This window comes from Copadichromis virginalis, linkage group LG3, assembly GCF_057382275.1.
Source record: "Copadichromis virginalis isolate Kocher_CV1m ecotype Utaka linkage group LG3, C_Virginalis_male_GT1.1, whole genome shotgun sequence".
Lineage (NCBI taxonomy): Eukaryota > Metazoa > Chordata > Actinopteri > Cichliformes > Cichlidae > Copadichromis > Copadichromis virginalis.
The window spans coordinates 45,636,707-45,657,459 of NC_140620.1; the positions used below are offsets into that span (position 1 = coordinate 45,636,707).

Genomic DNA, 20,753 nt, shown 5'->3' on the forward strand with positions numbered 1-20,753 from the left:
TTCAACTCACAGTGTAGTGGGGAACATCATCGTGGCTACATTTATCTTTTCTATGGGCTATAGTTAGGTCCTGAATTTATTTTATGACGGTAACAATTTGATCTCAAGTCTTACATTTGACTTGCTTATACCTGCACATGATTTGATCCCAGACCATAAAAGAATGTTTTACCAGTAGGAGGATATGCTAAATAATAAGTAACATTGTAAAGGGTTAGCTAATGACAGAAAAGTGCCTTTGGACTTTCCCACTCCCAACTATAGCTGCTCTGGGTCATGTCGGCTGACTGTGTTCGAGGCTAGTAGTTAGTTGAGATACTACTTACATTATCAAACACTGGTGTGTTTGTGTGTAGTGCAACCACAGAAATGCCACAAGCTGAATAGTTTTCCACTCTTAGAAGAGCTCTGTGCTGGTTGCGGCAGTTAGTTACGTGGCTGTACATCCTGCCTCCAAATCACTTTCTGTTAAGTACAGGTTTAGGCTGGTTACCAACACTCGCTGTCAGCAAAGCACTAAGTACTGTACATGACAATGCATCTCAATTAGTGTGTTGCATTGTGCTTCACACTCAAAGCCACCCGGTAGGAAGCAGTACATAATATTGGGTTTGCATCAGGAGTAACTTATAACAGCTCTGTTAGTATGGCCTTAGGTGAGTGACAAGTAAAAATCAAAACTAATGTAAAGTTACAAACAGTAATGCTGCTTGTGCTGACAATTTCAATTTTCTGTAGGAGCGGTACTAATAGATTATTGTTTACTCTATTTAATTTGTAAAATATGTGTACACACACACACACACACACACACACACACACACACACACACACACACACACACACACACACACGTAGAAAAATATTTAGTATACACATCCAGAAATGCATATACTATTATATATTGTACATTTATTTATTAGTTTCAGATGTAGCCATTCTTGTATTTTGCTTGTTTACATTATTGTACTTTGCACAACTCTGTTGCTTGTGAAGCTCGCACACAAGAATTTCACTCACATGTGCTGTACCAATGTACCTGCACATGTGATGTGACAATAAAAGTGATTTGATTTGATTTGATTTGAATACTTACTACAATCTTAGCTTTAAAGACCTAATTTGAAGACACAATTGATTTAATGGCTGCGTAGAAAAAAATCTGTGATAAGTTGTTTTTTTTGGGGGTTTTTTACCAATCTATTTTAGAGATTGTAGACACAGGGATTTGGAAATGTGACTCATTCAAAGCAATCTATATTGTACAAACCTCAATAACTGTATATTTCACATTTTCTTTGAGTACCAATGTAGGAAAAAACCCTTCAATAACTAGTGCCCAAGGCTCTAAAATTACAGAACCTCCTTTTAATAAGAAAAGTTTCAATTTTAATATGCATTGCAATATTGTATATTAATGCAAAATCCATATAAAATAATGAGGTTAAATCCAGCGTGCGGTACTCCTTTACTTTAAGTTGTTCATGACAATTTACTTATCTTTATTAAGTAAAAAAAAACAGACTCCCAGGCAATTTAATGAGTATATAATTTCAGTGCACTGTATTTGCACTTAAATAAAGGATAGTATTGAATAATAAGCTCACTTTTAATGTTTTTTAAACACATTCTGCAGGTCATATAATCATAAAATAAACTGCACAGTTCTGCTTTTGTATTTCTACATATCAAGTCACATCAAATATCCTGTGCTCGAGACAGACCACTGGCTCCTGGAAGAACGTCTTGTTGAAGAACCTCATATCCTTTGTGGTGAAATTGTTGATGTGTTTTGTGTTTCCATGGTGACCCCGCCGCACAGCGCATAAGACAATAATGAAAGCTCTTAAAGGCCCCAGGGGCACCAGAATAGCTCACGTCCTCGATGTTTCAGCTACTGTGGCACTTGGAGGAGTTACACAACCTGACGTTCACCCTGAGAATGTTTCTTTCCCCCATCATCTTGGGGGTTTTTGAGACCGGCAAAGATTGGGCTCGCTAGCGAAGGGATGACACACGGAATGACAAAACTCCTGTGTCTGTCTGTCAGGCTCGGTCTTTATCCGACTGACATTTGCTGGCTCAGGCTCATCCAGGCTCTGGAGAAGCCAGGGATAAGAGTCAGACACAGATGGCTTTTTCCTTTGCAATTCTGTCTCACATAAGATTCAGAAGGGGTGGGGGTTGGGGGGGTGTTTCAAACCTTTCTCCTGTTTTTACAGACACTCAGAAATATAAGTCTTCACACACCGCAATGATTTTGATGTTGCCTCGCAGTGCTTTATGTTTCCCACCTGCGCTGACCTGACCTATTGGTGATTAAGTCTTGATAGGACTGTAACTTCAGCGCAGGCATTTCTCGTCCTCTGAGTAAGTCAAAAGAACAATGCAAGAATGCCTTGTGCCATTTAAAACTGATGAGCCAAAGCCAGCGTGAGGGAGGAGAGGGGAGGTGTAGGTGTTAAATTGATTGGCGAGAGAAAAAAGCATCTGCTTTGCAATAGCTTAACAGTTGCCTCAGAAGCACGCCTGCTATTGTTTCCAAACAAGAATACCCACTTCTGTGTGCCGAGGAGTGTCGCCTTCAGAAGAAATGTGTGAGAGGGATAGAAATTGTTGCATAAGAAACATTTAGAGACATCTTTTTTTTTTTCTTTTTTTTGCGGCTTTCCAGGACCTTGATCTATTTTCTCTCATCTACTTTTTCTATTCTGCAGACTGCTCAGCGTTAATATGTGGGCAGAAAACAAAATCTGCAGGATATGGGCTTGGTGTCAGCAGCTGATTCAATGACAGCGAGGCAAGAGGGTCCCAGGTGTAGTCATGACTCAGGTAGCACTCCAGGCTGATTGAAGGGGGCAAAGGAAGCAGCGGAGGGGGGTTGGGAGGGGTGCAACATGGAAGCTGGCGTCTTGCTTGACACGCTGCCTGAGTCCCAGACAGCAGGAAAAGCAAAGAGACAGGACGCCTGACCCCCTACGACCTTCACCAAAGTAGGACGGGGGGGACTCGGATTTTTGTTTCCCAACAGCAGTGGCACCAGTGCGCGCGTCTCTAGCTTCTGCATTTATTTCAGCGGTAAGCAAAATAAATGCTTATTTTTACAGCACTTTTCAGAACCGGGGTTACAAAGTGCCTCAGCAAGCAGCAAATGAAAACGTTCAAAGGCAAAAAGCATATTAATGCATAATTCAACCAAAGGAAAGCGAAAATTATGTAAAATAAAACTAGATCAGGGCACAGAACTTAAAATGCTCTGAGAAAAGTTTTAAAATGTTCAATAGATTTTCCTGACCTGGGGGAATGTTACAAAAACTTCATAACTTGTATAAAATGAAGTACTATGAAAACATAAGATAGGAAAAGTGTTATAAAAGCATCCTAACATCCTAAAAACTTGCTAGACTTTTCTAATTTTAGGATAATTGTTAAGCTGTCCTCTTCAGTGTTGGCTAAATTGTTGGCAGTCATCTGTCATCCTCACGGCTGCCGTCCGCAAGTTTAAATTATTCGCTGAGAGGCCCAAACGACATGTTTTGAGTACTCTACCCCGAAAGACTTAAAGATTTGGCAAAAGTGCCAGAAAATTTAGACAGAAACACATATTCCCCAACCAGTTGGCGAGTGGTTCTTGAAGGTTGCTGTCTGTTGCTGAATGCCTGGCAGTTGCTGGTTCGGTTACTAGCGGATAGCTGCGGTTCGAATGAAAGACACCAGCTTGTGTGCAAAATCACACTAATTACTTGACGAATGATAGTAAAACTTGAAATCGTCTGATGGAAGCTGAAAATGTAAGAATGTTCGCCTTCCCATTAACCCCCGAAGACCCGAACTCTTTCATGGCATGCATTTTTAATTTCTCTTTGCTATTTGGGCTGATTGGGACCTGATGAATGTAAAAACAAAAAAATACGCGATTTCTTTATTTTTTATTTTTTACCTGATTTTTGTTTCTGAGAAAAATGAGATCCACATATGAGGACATTCGCTTTAAATTTCGATAGGACAGTGGCAGTATAACGTCCTCGTAAGTGGACATCAGGTCCTTGTAGAGAAAAATTTTGTATTTTGGTCTATACAACCCAAAATGTGATGTCCACATATGTGGACGCCAGGTCCTAGAAGGTTAAAAGTAGTGCTACAAACAACACATTCAACACGTCTAACATTTTTCAAGTTTAACTACCAATCATAACAAATAGTAACCAAAGGAATCTTTGGTGCAGTACCATATACTACTTTCACCTAGTGACAGTCAGCAAACTTTACAAACCATTCGCTGACTGGTTGGGAACAAACATTTTTCTCTAGTAATCTAGCTGGCCAATCTCTAGGCCTGTGTGTCTGAGAGCTAAGTAATATGAATGGTAGACATTGGAAAGGATTGCTATTAGCACTGAATTCATTATTTGATCCAAATTAATGTTAATGTTTGATTTGCTACACAGATAGTGGTATATTATAGTGGATATAAGTGTTAGAACAGTGGTTCTTAACCTGGGTTCGATCGAACCCTAGGGGTTCGGTGAGTCGGTCTCAGGGGTTCGGCAGAGCCTTCGCCATGACATGCATGGCTCATTTTGTGCACCAGTAAAAAAATCACATTTTATTTTTCACTAAAGAGGGGTTCAGTGAATGCGCATATGAAGCTGGTGGGGTTCGGTACCTCCAACAAGGTTAAGAACCACTGTGTTAGAATATTGTTAGAAAGTGTGTCAAATCTAACCTAACCTCTCATAATATGTTATTACATACATGTCAAACACAGGTCTATTTCCAGTCTGTGTATTACTTGTTGTTTACCAAGCTCAGTATATCTAGATGCCTGGCTGAAATGTTTACTGCATACAAATGCTCTCTCAGTTTCTTTTTATGATGAAAAATGAAGCTAAATTGCCATCTACTCCTGTAATATTCCACGCTCATCTCATTGCTAGGACTCTGCCATTCTTTCAAGTCTAACTAGCTAATTAATGAAGCTGTCAATCACGCAAGGCATGCGAGAGCAAGCGAAGACCAGAATTTCATAACTGGATTTTTTCCCTTTTCTTTCCTCCTGAGAATTAAGTGTCAATGATGACAATTTCAACCCTTTTCTCCTAGAAATACTAATAATACCAATTTGTTTTCCCAATGACATTGCTGAGGGAAAACTGCAGCTTGAATTATGTTTCCTGGCAACATTTTCCTCCACAGTAGGAAGTGTTTCAGCTATGTGCGTTGATTGGTGGATGGCGGCTGCCAGGGGGCAGAATTTGACACCAAAGACTGAGGTTTGAATCTTTTTGTGTAGTTTAGACACAAAAGGCAAATTGTTTAAGAGAAAGGTGGTGACTTTGACAGAATTGTAATCACTAAACAAGTTGTGTCTTCCTCTGGGCTTGCTCTGTATTAAATGACAATCTTTCCTGAATGCGAGCCAAGTGCTGCTTTAAAGTGGTTCTGTATGGATATTTTGTGTCTCAGTTTGCACCTACATTCATTAACAGCAATATTTCTTCATTATATTTTGAAAAAGCTCCCGTCACATTTCATTCTGACCATATTTAATACCGACTTAATACTAAGTGCAATAATCCTTTCTGTCATCGTTGTATTTTTACTCAGTTGTATATAGTATTTGTATTTGTATTCTATTTTTATCTTATTGTATATTTATTTTATTTTATTCTACTGTATATAGTATTTTATTTTATTCTATTCTGTACAGTTGTGTACTGTATTTATTCTTATTGTATTCTAATTTTTGCCTCATAACTTTTGCACTGTCCACTTCCTGCTGTGACAAAACAAATTTCCCACGTGTGGGACTAATAAAGGTTATCTTATCTTATCTTATCTTATCTTATCTTATCTTATCTTATTTGCTGCCACAAATTTGTTGTAAGGCTAATTTTATTTAACTGAGTAAACTGTTGTGTTTTTGATTAACACATTAAAAAAAATGCCTTCTGGATTTTGCTGATGTTCATAATTAGAAGTTGTCAACAGTTTTGAGCTTATTTTCCTGTAATATCAAACGTTATCAACGTGTGGTTTGTATTAAATGAAATGTTTTCAGTGGTGTGTAAGCACATGAGGAGTGAAAAGAGGGGAGTGGAGAAGAAATGCTCAGTGCACCATGGGAAGCCTTCAACAGCCTGAGCCTATAGAAGCATAACTAAAGGGTAGTTCAAACACATTTGAGTTAGACCTAACTATAAACTTTATCAAGAAGGAAAGTTTAAGGCTAATCTTAAAAGTAGAGTGTCTGCCTTCTGAACCCAAACTGGGAGAAGGTTCCACAGGAAAAAGCTGAAGGCTCTGCCTCCCATTCTACTTCTAGAAACTCGAGAAACCAGAAGTAAGCCTGCAGTCTGAGAGCAAAGTGCTTTATTGTGACAGTATGGTCCTTTGAGATTTAAAGCGATGATGGGGCCAGATTTTTCAAGACTGTGTATGTGAGGAGTTAGTTGGTTTCACCTATGATTTGAAAGAGGAGTGAAAGAAGCCATCTGTGTCCACTGTGAACCACCATCTTTGAACATAGGCGTTGGTTACATCTATAACCCAGTTTTGAGATCCCTTCCCAGACGCCTTAATTCCCACTCATGTCCTGGGCCTTCTGACTTCAGGAAATCACATGACAGGGTGGGGCTAGGCTTCACAATGAGTTCACCCGAAACCTTGGCTGATTGTGACCTACACCCGTTTTCACACCTTGGCTCGTGTGATTAGGTAGAGGATCATTAGGAGGTCCTTTGTCCCTTTTGGGGGACACTCCTATAGGCCTTAAATCTGGGACTCTCCACCATTTGACCTTAGAACTGAAGAAGCTTCTCAGATGAGAGGTGTAATGTCTTCAAACAACTTAAAGAAGTCCAGACACTTTTCTTTCCAAGCTCCTTAATGACAGTAGCTAAATAATTGTTAGGTAGCTCCTTAGTCTGTACCCTGCGAATACCCCCGAGTATGCTACAGGTAATTGTGTTTCTTTCATAGATGTGTCAAAGGGCAGGTTTGAACCATTTCCTGACCTCATTCTCGCAACGCTGTCCAGAGTTCAAGTGCAAAAATGTAGAAAGTGAAGTATTCTGTGATCCCACCTCGGGAGCCATCTCCCGTACCTTTAATGTTCTGTTTGCTGTAAGAACATCACACCTTATTTGCAAATCAGTGTCGCCAATTAGCTGCAATATGTAAGCGGTTGTGAAAGAAAGGGTATGCCGAGTATTTCTTCCAGCTTGTTGTCGCATGTTTTATAACAGCGACTTAACACTGGACCCGATGTGACTCTTGTTGTCGCGCTTGTATAATCTCAGCAACCTGTGTTTTGTTACCCAGTGCATTTCTACATGTACCAGATGTGGCTGTTTGCTTGTGCACTTAAGTCAGGATCAGTATTGCTGTCACTCTGACTCTCTCCCTCCCCGCTTCTTTTCTCGTTTCTCACGCACTCCCTTCACTCCCTCTACAGAGTGACATTTATTAATTAAATATGGTGTACTGCCGCAGGATGTGCTTCCCTTTCCACTATCTCCAGACACTAATAATTACATTGGCATTTAGCTCCGTGATAAGCCGACCCTATGGCCTTTATGAAATGTTCCCCGGGCCCAGATACTGAGGAGAATATGGACTGATGTGATGCTATATATCGATCCATCTGCCCATCTTTTTTTATCTTAAGAAAAGAGGAACTGTTCATTAACATGATTAAAGAATCTTACAACACCTTTTTTCTCTCCCTATGATTAAAGCTTGAAATCAGGCTTTGCTGGAAATATGCCTGGTGTAATTGCGTGCATAGGTGGGCTGATGATGACAAGTTAGTGCAGAAGAGAAATGCAATATTCCTGATGTAAAGAAAATACTTTTCTATAGCCTTAAAGTTTGAAGGTTATTTTTTTCATTGTGCAGTATAGACTTTAGGTCTTCAATTAAAAATTATTTTCATAATGAATATGGTTATTATTTTTTGGTCAATGTGAAGTGTTAGCAAGTAGAAAAGGGTCATGGAGACCATGCAACAAATACCTTGTCCTTTTTAATGCTCTCTGCCCGTAGAGGAGGGAGAAACAATTAATCGTGCAGGGTTGCCTCTTAGCCAATTGTGCTAGCATCTGTATTAGTTTTAGGCTATAATATTGCTAATGCTAACAATGTGCTTTACAGTAGTTTGCAAAGCTAGCTAAATTTAGCTTTTTAACTGCTAAGGGTGCTAAAATGAGCCACTAGCAAATACATTTAGTTAGCATTGCTATTGAGCGGAAGGATTTTATTTCATCTCTAGTGAGCACAGTTTCTAAATTGTAGATAATATGCGAGATAATCTGTGGACACTTTATTAGGTACAGCTAATAAAGTATAAATAGATTCAACAAGGTGCTGGAAACATTTGTTAGCAATTTTGGTCCATGTTAACATGATAGCATCACACAGTTTGTGACCCATTCAATTACACCACCATCACCAACCTGAAGCTTTTTTGTTCTTTACTCCAAAATCTGACTGAAGTGTCACCTGAATGTCGTAGTTGCAGTAAAAATCAAAGCTCATCAGTCCAGGCAATGTTTTTCCAATCGTCTGTTGTCCAGTTTTGGTTGAAAACAGCATATATCCTGTTCTTAGCTGACAGGCTTGTGATGTGGTCTTCTGCTGCCATAGCCCATCTGCTTCATTGTTTGTTGTGGATTCAGAGGCGCTCTTCTGTGTATATATATACTGTGATATTACATTATTGATCAATACTTCAGTTTTAAATAGGGATGGGTACCGGTATGGTTCTGACATAAACGGTAGTAACCAGACCGAAAAGCAGCGCACATTTTGGTGCTTTTTTTCCCTGAGATGTCATACACTTTGGATTCTAGCCAATCATTTTACCTTTGCAAGCGTAATAGGCGGGTCCAGGTATGTACGTTCTGCAAACTCAGCAGCCTGCAACAAGTGCTTTAAGCTGATAATGTGCAAAGGAGGTAACTCCTCGAATCTGATGAAACACCTGGCAACATATAGCATTTTGTTAAAAGCCGAGAAATGCACCGTATTTGATAGCTTGCTGCAAGACCTCACACCGAGCACATCTTCTGCGGGTGTCGTGCCTGTTATCGGACCCGGAGTTAGCAACATCCCCCAAAAACCCGAAGAGGAGAGTCCTGGCCCCTAGCCCTGCCAGTGTAGCAGAAATGATGACGGATGATGATGGCAGCAGCAGCCGTTCTTCTCTGCGTGAGTAGCTTAATGTGGTTCGTGTGTAATTTACCTTGAGTAGGCTAACCACGTTATTACATTAATGCATGTAAGGTGAACTAGCAAACACCGTCGTAATTACATGCGGCTGTCTTCTTGTTTGATGGCAGATGCTCCCTTCACCCTGGCCAAAAAGGCTAAAATGACCAAAGAAAAAGAGGGAAACAGCTAAACATGAGAGGTTTTTGGACAAAGTTTGTGTTTTTTCCATTGTTTAAGCACTGCTTCCAGCCAAGAGGGATACCATATATGCCCTATAGCTGCAGAAAAGGCTAACATTGTTATCTTTTTACAAAAAAACAGCTGAACATGAGAGGTTTTTGGACAAAGTTTGTGTTCTCCATTCTTTAAGCACCGGTTTGAGCACCGTTTAAGCACCGGCACCGTTTCAAAAGTACCGGTTTGGTACTGGTATCGGATAAAACCTAAACGATACCCATCCCTAGTTTTAAAGTTGAGTATTTGAATCGTCTGTAATATCTAAAAAGAGAGATATATATAGGAGAGATTTTTTTTAAACCAAATTGCAGTCAATGACACTCTCGGGTTAATTGACTAAATTACAAATCAATGATTAACTTAGCACCATTTTTTAACCCAAACAATCAGGACTTTTAACTGGAAATGAAATAAATCTAAAATAGTTTGTCAGTGTAAAGAAGAAACTTTGCTTTGCACTGTTTTATCCCTCAATTTACATGTTCCAAGCTGAACCTACAGAAGTCTGATAACATTAAATTCAAGATCAACAGTTTGAATAAGCAAAGACATGACTGGAATGAACACAAAACTGTACTACATCAGTATGTCTCTAAAATATCCTGCCTCACAGAAGTTAGTCAAAAAGCTTTAGAGTATTAAGTTTGATTATCCTTTACCTAATTACTGTGCCTCAGGTGGTCTAATCAGCCTGGCACATTGCAGGATTATTATATGGCTTATCAGCTTCAGCTGTATCAATTGATGCTTAAGTAACAATTACTGTAAACAAGCATTTAGTTTTTAAAAAGCTCCCCTGAACTAGTTACATTTTAATAAGCTGTCAACAAATAGGCTGCCGTCTCTTCCCACAGTTGACTGCTATCACTCTCCCTTGATTCCCTTTCCATTTTCTTGGATTAACAGAGAGGATCACGCAGTGAATGTTGAAAATTGAAAAAAGAAATTCAGCCTGATATTGCGAAATTATTCATATTTGTGACTCATTTTCACCTTATCTTCCACACAACTGTGTTATTTCTCAAAAGGCGAGGCAATAACTTTTTCACAGTGTAGAATTTCCTTTCCCCCCCCCTCTGCTGGGGTAGAATAATAGCGTAATTTCACAGAGCAGTGCGATGCAATCACTCAAGGTTTGCCTGAATAATCTCTGATCACCAAATTAACTTTGAATCCAGACTTGAGTGTCAAGAAGAAAGTACCCAAAAGGACAAGGAGCCCAAACAACCGACATGTATATAAGAGCCAACAGCAGGGATGTCAAATATAAGGCTCGGGGGCTAGAATTGGCCTAGCAAAGAATCCAATCTGGCCTGCTGTGTGGCTTTGGAAAATTTGAAGTGATAAATAAACATTTAAATGACTGAAAAGTTCCAGTTCTTTAGAATCTATTGTAGAAATGTCTGTTTTTGTTATTGTTTTGTACAAAAACAACATTTTCTATGAATTAGCAAGCTGTTTTGTAGTGACATCACAGTCTGTGCAATGAGCGATCAGGATTGTTTTTCTGTAATTTTACGTATTTATTGATTTTTTACAGTTAAAGCCAAAAGAGTCATGCTGACAGATTTTGTTCATTTACTCCGGCACGATCTCATCATCTTGTATAAAAACTGTGACGTCCCGTTGAAATTGCACTTCTTAAATCTTATATTAACTCTGAGATTAAATGTGTGGTTAATCTTCCTTATGATCGAAAGGGGGAATTTCACTCGTCCAACCCACTTGAGATCAAAGTGATCTGTTATGTGGCCCACGATGTAAAATTAGTTTGACGTCCCTGGCATAGATTTTGGACTTTTAACTGTGTTTTCACAGGTTTAGGGAGCTCTCCCATTGCCATTCATACTGCATCAAAGTAATGAAGTAATAGATTAAATTACAGAAAAGTTCCTGTTTTTTCACTTTCTGCTGTAGAATTTTCAGATTCTCTCAATATATATAAAAAAAAGTCATATTTCACACATTTATTTGTTTGTGTTGACAGATTTCCTTCATTTGCTGGAACTGCACTTCTTTATCTTATATTAATATATATCAGGGATTTTAAATGCGTAGTTAAACTTCTATACAGGAGTTTCACCAGTCCGGCCCGTTTAAGTTCAAAGTGGGCTGTTTGTGGCCCACGTCATAAAAAGAGTTTGTCACCCATGGGTCTACAGTGTGTCTCTCTCATTGAGGATATTTTAGAAGCAGTTTGATGTACATAACTAGTCCGCAGACACCGAGAGCTTCCGCTTACATACTTGACAAGCTGTTAGCGAGTTAAAGAGACAAACCCTGACATTCTTCCCCTGCTCCAAAGTCCCCACATCGTGCACTCGGCTAAACATGAACTCAGCCTGCATTTCCTTTAAAGCCTGCGGTTGTGGCCACGAAGCTGTTTTCATTCTGCAGACAGGGTGACCATCTTAGCTCAAGTCGCCCTCAGTACTCTTTTAAACTCCAGCTTGCAGCCAAACTTCAGATTTGTCTTTTCTTGTCAGACTTTCTGCCCTTCACTGTATATGTGTGTGATTCCAAAAAAAAAAAAAAGTGTGTCTGTACACTCTTGTCACTTTGTGCTGCATTGGGAATTTCATTAAAAGTGGGCCTAAATATATATATGCTGTCACAAACACTGTCGTGCCTATCTGACATCTGCGATCACAAAAAAGAAAAAGCAAACAGCACAATGCAGCTGTGTGCTACATGTCACATTTAATTGACACTGCTTTTAAAACGATGGCTCCGAAGCAAGGATGTCTCATTTTGTTACATACCTGTTGCCCGACTCCTCTCTCTCCCCGCCTCCCCCGCCTGCGTCTCTAGTGGCAAGGGCTAAAAACACGCGAAAAGGAATCAAGGATGTACAGTCTGAGAAAAGAGAAAGAGGGGTTGGTCCTCTTAGAAGGCTGAGAAATCTCTAGAGCTCCCTCACTGCCTTGAGCTGTGTTTTTTTAGATTCAAAGCAAACCCACGTTGCATGCTGCACCTGCGCACTTGCCTTTGGGTAAATGAGGACACTGTTTTCCGTGACTGATAAAAGTTTGATGATCAAACACAGTTTTTTTAATGATAATTAAAACATTAAGTGGTATTGCTTACTGCTGAAAATTTCACCATGCTAACTGTGGAAGCTGGTGTGGCGCCTAACTTGTAAGTACTGCTTTGTCTGAACAACGTACTGTGTCTGTGTATTTGTTGCCGGGTACCCGACTGAGCAAAGGATACAAGCCTAAATGAAGGGAGAGGGACTCGTACATGAGGCAAATAAACAAAAGTAGCTGCAGCTTTATTACCTGTGTGACTTTCTACTCATGCATGTGTACAATCCTCTATGCCTTATGTACTAATACGGCGTGGGAGTGGTAATATTTTCAGTTGTGTGGGTTCATGGTAATGGATGTCTCATCTTTTTGTTTGTGCTCTTTTCACATATTTGCAAGGTGATACATTTCATAACTTTGACTAGAAACCCAATATTCTCTTGCCAGGTAGATATAAATGGTATTTGTAGAACTGTGCTTCTGGGACCGGCTGGATCTATCAAATAACATAGCAAAGTATGTAACCATGTTATTTGAGCTCTTTTCTCTTGTAAGGCAATATCTTTGCATACTGATTCATCAGCCCGTGCGTTCGTTTGACTATATGAAGTGTGGAGCTTATTTCTCAGAACTGTTGGCGAATTTTCACATAACCATGAATCTTACATTTCTTTGTGCAGCTGTATTTGGTGGAGGGAAATGTAATGGGCGTCTCGCTATTACGTTTCAAGGTTACTCTGTCGTGATGACTAATGGAAAGGTGTTGAAGTGGAAAGATACTTTCCCTGAATTTGATTACGCGCTACGACGTGATGGCATATAGAGCGCGGATAAATGTTATGTGCATTCCTACTTTGATGCAATCATGGGGCTCATAAGTTGTTACTGGGAGCTACCGATGGCCTCTCACTCTTTGAGAACCCTGGATCCAGATGTTTCTACACGTGAACTTCTGAAAATGTCGAGACTCTCAGGTCAGAATATTCTACCTCACTTGTAGCTCATGCCTGTGTAGGAGAGAGGTCAGAGAGCATATTGTTTGACACAGTCCTGGAGAGTGAGAGGACGTCTGAGGATTGGAGAAGAAGTGTACTAGTACTGAGTTTAAAGAATAGGGTGATGTGCAGAGCTGTAGGAACTACAAAGAGATAAAGCTGATGAACCTTACCATGAAGATACGGGAAAGATTGTTGAAGCTAGGTTGCGAAAAAGGTCACGATGAGTGAGAAAGAGCACTAAAGGTGATGTTTGCTTTGAGAGAGTTGATGGAGAAGTATAGAAATGGTCAGAAGGAGCTGAGCTCTGTTTCTGTGGATGTGGAGAAAACATATGATCGAGTGCCAGGAACTGTGGTACTGCGTGAGGAGGTCACGAGTGGCAGAGAGGTATGTGAGGGTATTGCAGGACACGTATGAGGACAGGAGTGTGTGGTAAGAGTGACAGACAGGAGTCTCTGTGGACTATTATGTTTGCAGATTGCATTGTGATCTGTAGTGATAGTAGGAAGCAGGTGAAAGAGAGCCTGGAGAGGTGGAGGTATGCTGTGGAGATAAGAGGAATGAAAGTCAGTAGAAATGAGACAGAACGTGTGTGTTCATGAGAGGGAGACAGGTGTACCAGTGGTTGAGTTTAATTACCTAGGGTCAACCACCCAAAGCAATGTACTGCACACAAGAGAGGTGATGAAGAGAAGGATAGCAGGATAAAAGGGAAGATTTACAAGTTGGTAGTGAGACCTGATGTCGTGTGTTGTTTGGAGACGGAGGCACCGACAGAAAGACAGGAGGCCGAACTGAAGATGTTCAGATTTTTGGGAGCAAGCAGAATGGACAAGATTAGAAATGAGTACATTAGAGGGACAGTTTAGGCCAAGCAGTTTGGGGAAAAGGTTAGAGAAGCAACGCTGAGATGGACATGTGCAGAAGAGGGATAGTGGATATATTGAACTGCCAGGCAGGAGGAAAAGAGGAAGACCTCAGAGGAGGTTTGAGGATATAGTGACGGAGGACACGCAGAGAGTTGGTGTGACAGAGGAGGATGCTGAGGAAAAGGTGAGATGGAGCAAGATGATCTGCTGTGGTTACCTTTAAAGAGATTAACTGAAAGAAGAAGTAGAAGAAGACATGTTGCACATGATAGCAAATTTTTCTGTTCAACTGTGTTTAGTTCAGACAGGAGTACCACCTAGTGTGTGGACATCATTTTTCCTGTAAGAGGCAGGAAAAATGATGTCCCCACACTTGTCTAATTGTGTGCTGTGAATTAATCTGACTGCCAACTGCGCTATTCTTACATGTGCACACCTGGATATTAAGCAGATTTTGTACCAGGGATCTGGTAGCAGGTGCACCCCCTCCTACATGCTTTGCAGGAAACGCTTTCACGTAGATGAAATATAGTGTTTCCTGTGGTGAAAATGCTTCTGTAGAAGATCATTACCTGGTGTGTGCCAAGAAAGGGCAACTTCTGAAAATGGCAAAAGTCAGGCACTTGTGTTCCTGCACGTGTACACTTCGTCAGTACATCTGTTTGTCGTGGTTAATATGATGAGGTAACTGACAATATGAATATTATTGAAGCCAAAAAGTTGAGAAAAAAAAAAGACTTGCCAGGTTTCCTTTTCTTACACAATACTAATGTCTAGACAGCCCAATGCAGTTCTTACAAGAACCATTAACTAAAACCTTAACTAACTAACTAAGCTGTCAAGGCAAGGTTACTGTATGTTGTGTTAGCGAAGGACTGCTTCAGTTGAGCGCGTGGACAATTCTGTACTCTGCGTAGAGGCCACCCGGAACATCAGAAAGCCTCTACAGCACCAGACAAAGCTCGAAATTCAGCTCATTTCCTCCATAACAAACACATTTCAGTTTTCGCTCTGAAAACACCACCCAAGTGAGCTTTATGCCATTCACGTGTCCAGCGTGATTCACAGCCACCTGCCTTCCGTTCCACGAGTCCAGATCCGCAGTTGTGTTTATTAGCTTAGCTTAATTGTGCATAGCATCTAAAGGTCAGTGCCTGCTGTGATACATTGCTGCCAAAATGGCTTCCAGGGGACACTGTTTCAGATGAATAAACACTGAAAGCTGTACCAACTTCTCTGTCACCATCCTTTACCTCCCAATGTGCAGTGGCATCACATTCAGCTGTTTTCGGGCCCCGCACAAGGTCTTGTGACTGATGGGCACCCACTGGTATGCGCCGCCTCACTGACTTCCATTTCGGCAGGCAAAAGGCAGCAGATTAATTCGCCTGTCAATTTTTCCCCCCACCTTATTTTATTTATTTATTTATTTATTTCTGCAGGAGTCTATGTTTATTGAGATAGGAGGAAGGATGCGTTTGTCCTCCAGTGAATTAAAACATGCAGTCTATATCTGTATAACTACAGCCTTCCTCATGATGAATGGTATTTGACTTCTATGAGTAGTAAACTTCTTCCATTTGGCTGTAAAAGCTGATTTAATGAGAGGGTGACTTGAATAGATAAGCAGATATGGCAGCGGGGATTATTGGGAGGTGAGCTGAATGGGAGATGGATGATGTGCAGTTTATTATCAGTTATGTAAGGCACTTTTTATAAGCCTATACCTGTGGGGCCACCAGGCACACTGCACAACAGATGCAAGATTACCAGCTTGTGTGCAACCTGAGGTCTGTCAGAATGCATATGTGCTTTAGGGGGAGATGTGCATATTTGCGGTGCCCGTCATATTGAATTTTTTATTTATTTATTAGGAACTTCATATACTGAGTGCTGGTAATGTGCGCTGTTTTCAACTAATTTATATGATACGGTTGCACATTGAATGTCTTTGGAAAGCTGTTTTCGGGTGCTCAGACTCATGTTTGTCATGCTTTGATTCACCTTTTTGATTTTCCTCTCACTCCCAGGCTTTGTTGGACAGAGGTCACAGGATGGATCTCTCCAAGTTTCAGAGCACACTCTGGGACGTCCTGACGAGAGGCGACACTGTCAAAGTAAGAGCTCTTTTTTTAATTCTATCAGCCATCTTTTTTCTATCTTTCTTAATATATATATATTAGTGCTGTCAATAGATTAAAAAAAATTAACTAACTAATCTCTCAATTTTCTGTTATTAACTGCGATTAATCTCAATTACTTTATTAATAGCCTGGTTCCAATTACATTTTTTTATTCTTTATATTTTAAGTAATTATCGTTGTTCACCGAAGTCCAGTGGTCTCCGGTGAGAGCGACATTCCTTACTTGCACAAGCTTGCTGGACTGCTGAGCCCTCTGGTCCCCATACAAAGTGTGCAGTCTCGACACAATGGTTCCTCTCGAGGGCAGATTGTAACACTCATCTCCTGATGCAGCACGAATGACTTCTCTCAGTCCATCATCTTCTACTATGCTAACTGGTCGGCAGTTTTTAGCTATCCAAACAACCAAGGAATTGGTTACCTTTTCTCTCACATTTTTTGTTATTCGTCCACAAGCACCATACTCCTGAAGCGTAGACTGGCGAGGTCCCGTAGAGGTGGATTCAGTTGGGTGTTTTGCTCTCAGGTGATACGCCAGTGATGAACTGCTTCTGTGGTACTTGAATTCAGCGTTGCAAATTGTGCATCTTACTCTCGTTTTGTCCAACAAGCCATCAGGCAACTTCTTAAAGAGAAACTTTCCACCCAAAAGTCCGCCCTCGTCCATGCTTGCGTGTGTTAGCTAGTGTTAGCTAGATAGTAGCATGGTGTCACTTCTTCTTCTTCTTCTAATCATTTCTGTCAGGCCAAACGCCAGCATAGCACACTGTTGCCCCCTCCTCCAGAGGTCTTAGATTACAGGAAATTAATAAAAAAACAAAATCAGCGTTAAATTTTTTTAATGCATTAAACATTTCGCGTTGATCTTAACAATTAACGCGATAATTTTGACAGCACTAATATATATATATTCTACCTTTTTATTGTGTATATTACGTCTCAGTTACACTAAAACTCAGCAGACTATATCTTTTTGGATGTGTTGTCTATGTGTTGAACTTCACATAGAAAACATCCCCTACACCGTGAAACTACCAACACCAGCCCGAACTGTTACAAGGGAGGATGGATCCATGCTTTTATGTTGTTTACATGAAATTCTGACACTACCAGCTGGATTTTGCAGCAGAAATTGAGACTCTTCTTACCAGATTACATTTTTTGTTCTATTTTCTAATTTTGGTGAGCATGTACAAACTGTAGCCTCAGTTTCCTGTTCTTAGCCAAGTGTGGTCTCGTGCTGCTGTAGCCCATCTGCGTCAAGGTATGATCTGTTCAGAGATTCTCTTCTGCATAACTTGGCTACGTGGTTATTTGTCACTTGACTGACTGTTGCCTTCCTATCAGCTCACAGGAACAAGGAGGACTCTAGAAATTCTCCTGCAGTACCCCTAAAACCCTGTAAAACTAATGGCACACAGCTCAGCTCCTTGGTTATGTTTCTTTAAAGGGGACAGCGCACATTAATTAACATAAGCACTTAAATTTGTCATGTAAATACACCAGATTTGGTCACACAGACAGGTTTAATCCTTGTTAACTAATGTTGGTGCTTTTAAATCATACAGTAGAGTGGGATTTTATACTTGTGCTAATGTGCTGATGTTATCATTCAGATGAATCATTACGGTGCTGAATGATGCCCTAACAGAGCTCCCAACTTAAGCTGTAAAGCCTTAACCTTGCTTTATTCCTGTATCAGTCTGGCTTCTTGTCACAACCTCTTCTGATGTAAGACACAGGTGAGATTTGGAGGCTCTGCAACCTTCAAAATTGTTGTGTGTTTTTACAGAAGTCCAATTCCAGCCTGACATAAAGGCATTGCAATAGTTTCTCCTAGTTTAGGACAAAACTGTCAAGGAGGCAAAATAGTGTGAGTCGCCTTTTAAGGTTCACCAAAGTAGTCGGACAGGGTACATTTACTCTGCCTCTTGTAGAGAAACCAGCGAACGCTGTGATTCCCCTGAAATTTACCGACTAATAAATGATGCATGACCGAGCCCTGACATCTGTCACTGGGCCCTCCCTTTATATACCTACTGTGGACTGCAAACTTCTCAAGCCTTTCTGTCTGTCCCATTTTTGCTCTTCTCCACACCCAAAACCCATTTCTACCTGCAAATTAAAAAACATTTTCCTACATTAACCGCATACTGTACACGTACACAGAAAAACAAAAGCATCATCTCCAGTGGCTGTGTGCAATAACCTCCAAGAAAAATGTGGAGACAAGAGAAAAAGCCCAGAAGATAATCAGAAAATGAGGAAAAATGGTGTTCCTTTAACCAAAATGTGTAAAAGCTTGATTACTCCAGAGTTATAAATGCAGCTGTCACACCACAAATTACCTCATAACTACTTCCTTTTTGAGTCGGTGCACATCCAGAGTCAATAAATTGCCAGTGTATTTCTTTTCAGAGCGCAGGTTTATAGACCGCATGTTTTCATCAGCGAGTTAAAGCCTAAAAGAAAATGTCCGCTCCTCTCCATCTCCTAAACCGAGGACGCGGAGAGTACCAGATACCATCCTTTCATTTCCTTTCCTCAGATAAAAAGATGAAGGGGGGATGATGGGGGACGAAAGTGAGGCATATCGCTGGGCAGTGGTGATTGAGTCCCTTCACTAAGCCACAGCGAGAATCTGCTCAAATAACCCACTCCACCGATAAGAAGCTAGTCATTTCCATAGACAACTCCCCCCCCCCCCCAAAAAAAAACAGTGGGGTTCAGATTACATGTCACCATCCGCCTGGCTTATCTCGGTGTTGCTCCATCACAGAATATGAATTATAAGGCAAACCCCTGCCTCGCCGCTTTTCATTAAAACACCATTGAAACACATACAGACTGAAAATGGATTCATTTTATTTGCAGGATTATTGCTAGCAGAAAAGTTGATGTGCCATAAAAGTTACCAGAACAGCCTTTTATTTTACCCCTGTAACAATTATCTGAATGTTAAAATCGACTCTATTATCATTACTGATAAAAGAAGGAATTCCATGGCTGATAACAAATGAATACATTTTTTATGCCAGCTAGGTGCGGTAACGCTTTATATGATGAAGCACTTTACCGAACAGCGAATAAACAACCCTGTCGCTCTGACAACGCATTCGTCTTTGTACACGTTATGCTTACTGAGACTGATGGTCATGTAGACGAGATTCACTTGGTGCTCAGGAAGCACTGAATTCCCAACTTCCCAACTTTGCGGTTCTATACTGTGGACGTGGAATGGCTGTAATATATGTGAGCTCCCATTCAATCAGTTTTGAGTCTGTCTATTTGTTTACTGTTCATTCTTTCGTTGGATCGCCATTAGCTTCAAACAAAACAAACCACGGCGCATCAATATAACCAGAAAAGGCAAAAACGAGCCGAACGTAAAGACCAGCTAGGCTAAGAGTGAAAAGGTTTCCTACCTCTTATACCTGCTTCTCTTTCTATTAAGTCCAATCCCTTCCTTTCACTATTATACAGCCACAATGCAGGCAAGCAGACATTGAGAGTCTTGCTTGGTAGAAGTGTCCAGATATGGCCCTCGAGCTATGCAGATGTTCATTTTTCTGTGAACCCTAAGATGCTGAAGATGACGAGTGTTTGTTACCTTTCACTGAATACAAAGAGCTACATAAACATTGAGATTTTAGTACTCTAGTGGGTATTATAATATTTATTCATGGCCACGGCCACAGAGCACGTGATAGCCAAAAGGTCGAGGCCATCCTACAAACTGTCGTTGTACCTATAAATACAACCGTATGTGGCGCACAAAAGCTTTTTGTGTGTGTGTGTGTTACTAAATGAGCACAAGCTGCTTTCTGTTCATTGTGCTTAGGTGCTAATGTGCTATTAGGTAGGAATGACTTTTTTTTTTACTGTATTGTCCTCCTGTGCTACTGATTTACAGTTTAAGTGATTTCTTTCCTCTTTTTGAGATGCGAGAGGAACTCTTTATTGACCTCTCCACTGTTTTTTCTCAAAGTATTTTACTTGCTGTGACGTTGCGGATATCTGAAAAACCGCTACAAATGTGCGCGTGGACTGATTGTGATCTCGTAATGCATTTTCATGAAGATGCTTTGCCGTTGGAAGCTCACAGCTTCTGTATGCCACTTAAACATCAGTATGATACTTAGATTGTCAAGAGGTTGCGATCTACCTGTAATCATCTGAGTTTCCATATCGGCTCTTCAATATGCAATCAAGCCTCTCCGTCACAGCCATTACCTTCTAGCCATATGCTCAGTTTCAGCTGCT

The 20,753-nt window shown here is 40.5% G+C and overlaps 1 protein-coding gene across 2 annotated transcripts in view; it reads left to right on the forward strand.

Moving 5' to 3' along the window:
• LOC146714999 (glucosidase 2 subunit beta-like) overlaps nt 1-20,753 on the forward strand; it is a 175,177-nt gene that overhangs the window by 38,602 nt on the left and 115,822 nt on the right. For both annotated transcript variants that reach the window (XM_085451351.1, XM_085451350.1), the window contains exon 9: nt 16,377-16,463. In XM_085451351.1, the coding sequence (XP_085307477.1) occupies nt 16,377-16,463 (87 nt within the window). The remainder of the gene's footprint in view (nt 1-16,376; nt 16,464-20,753) is intronic.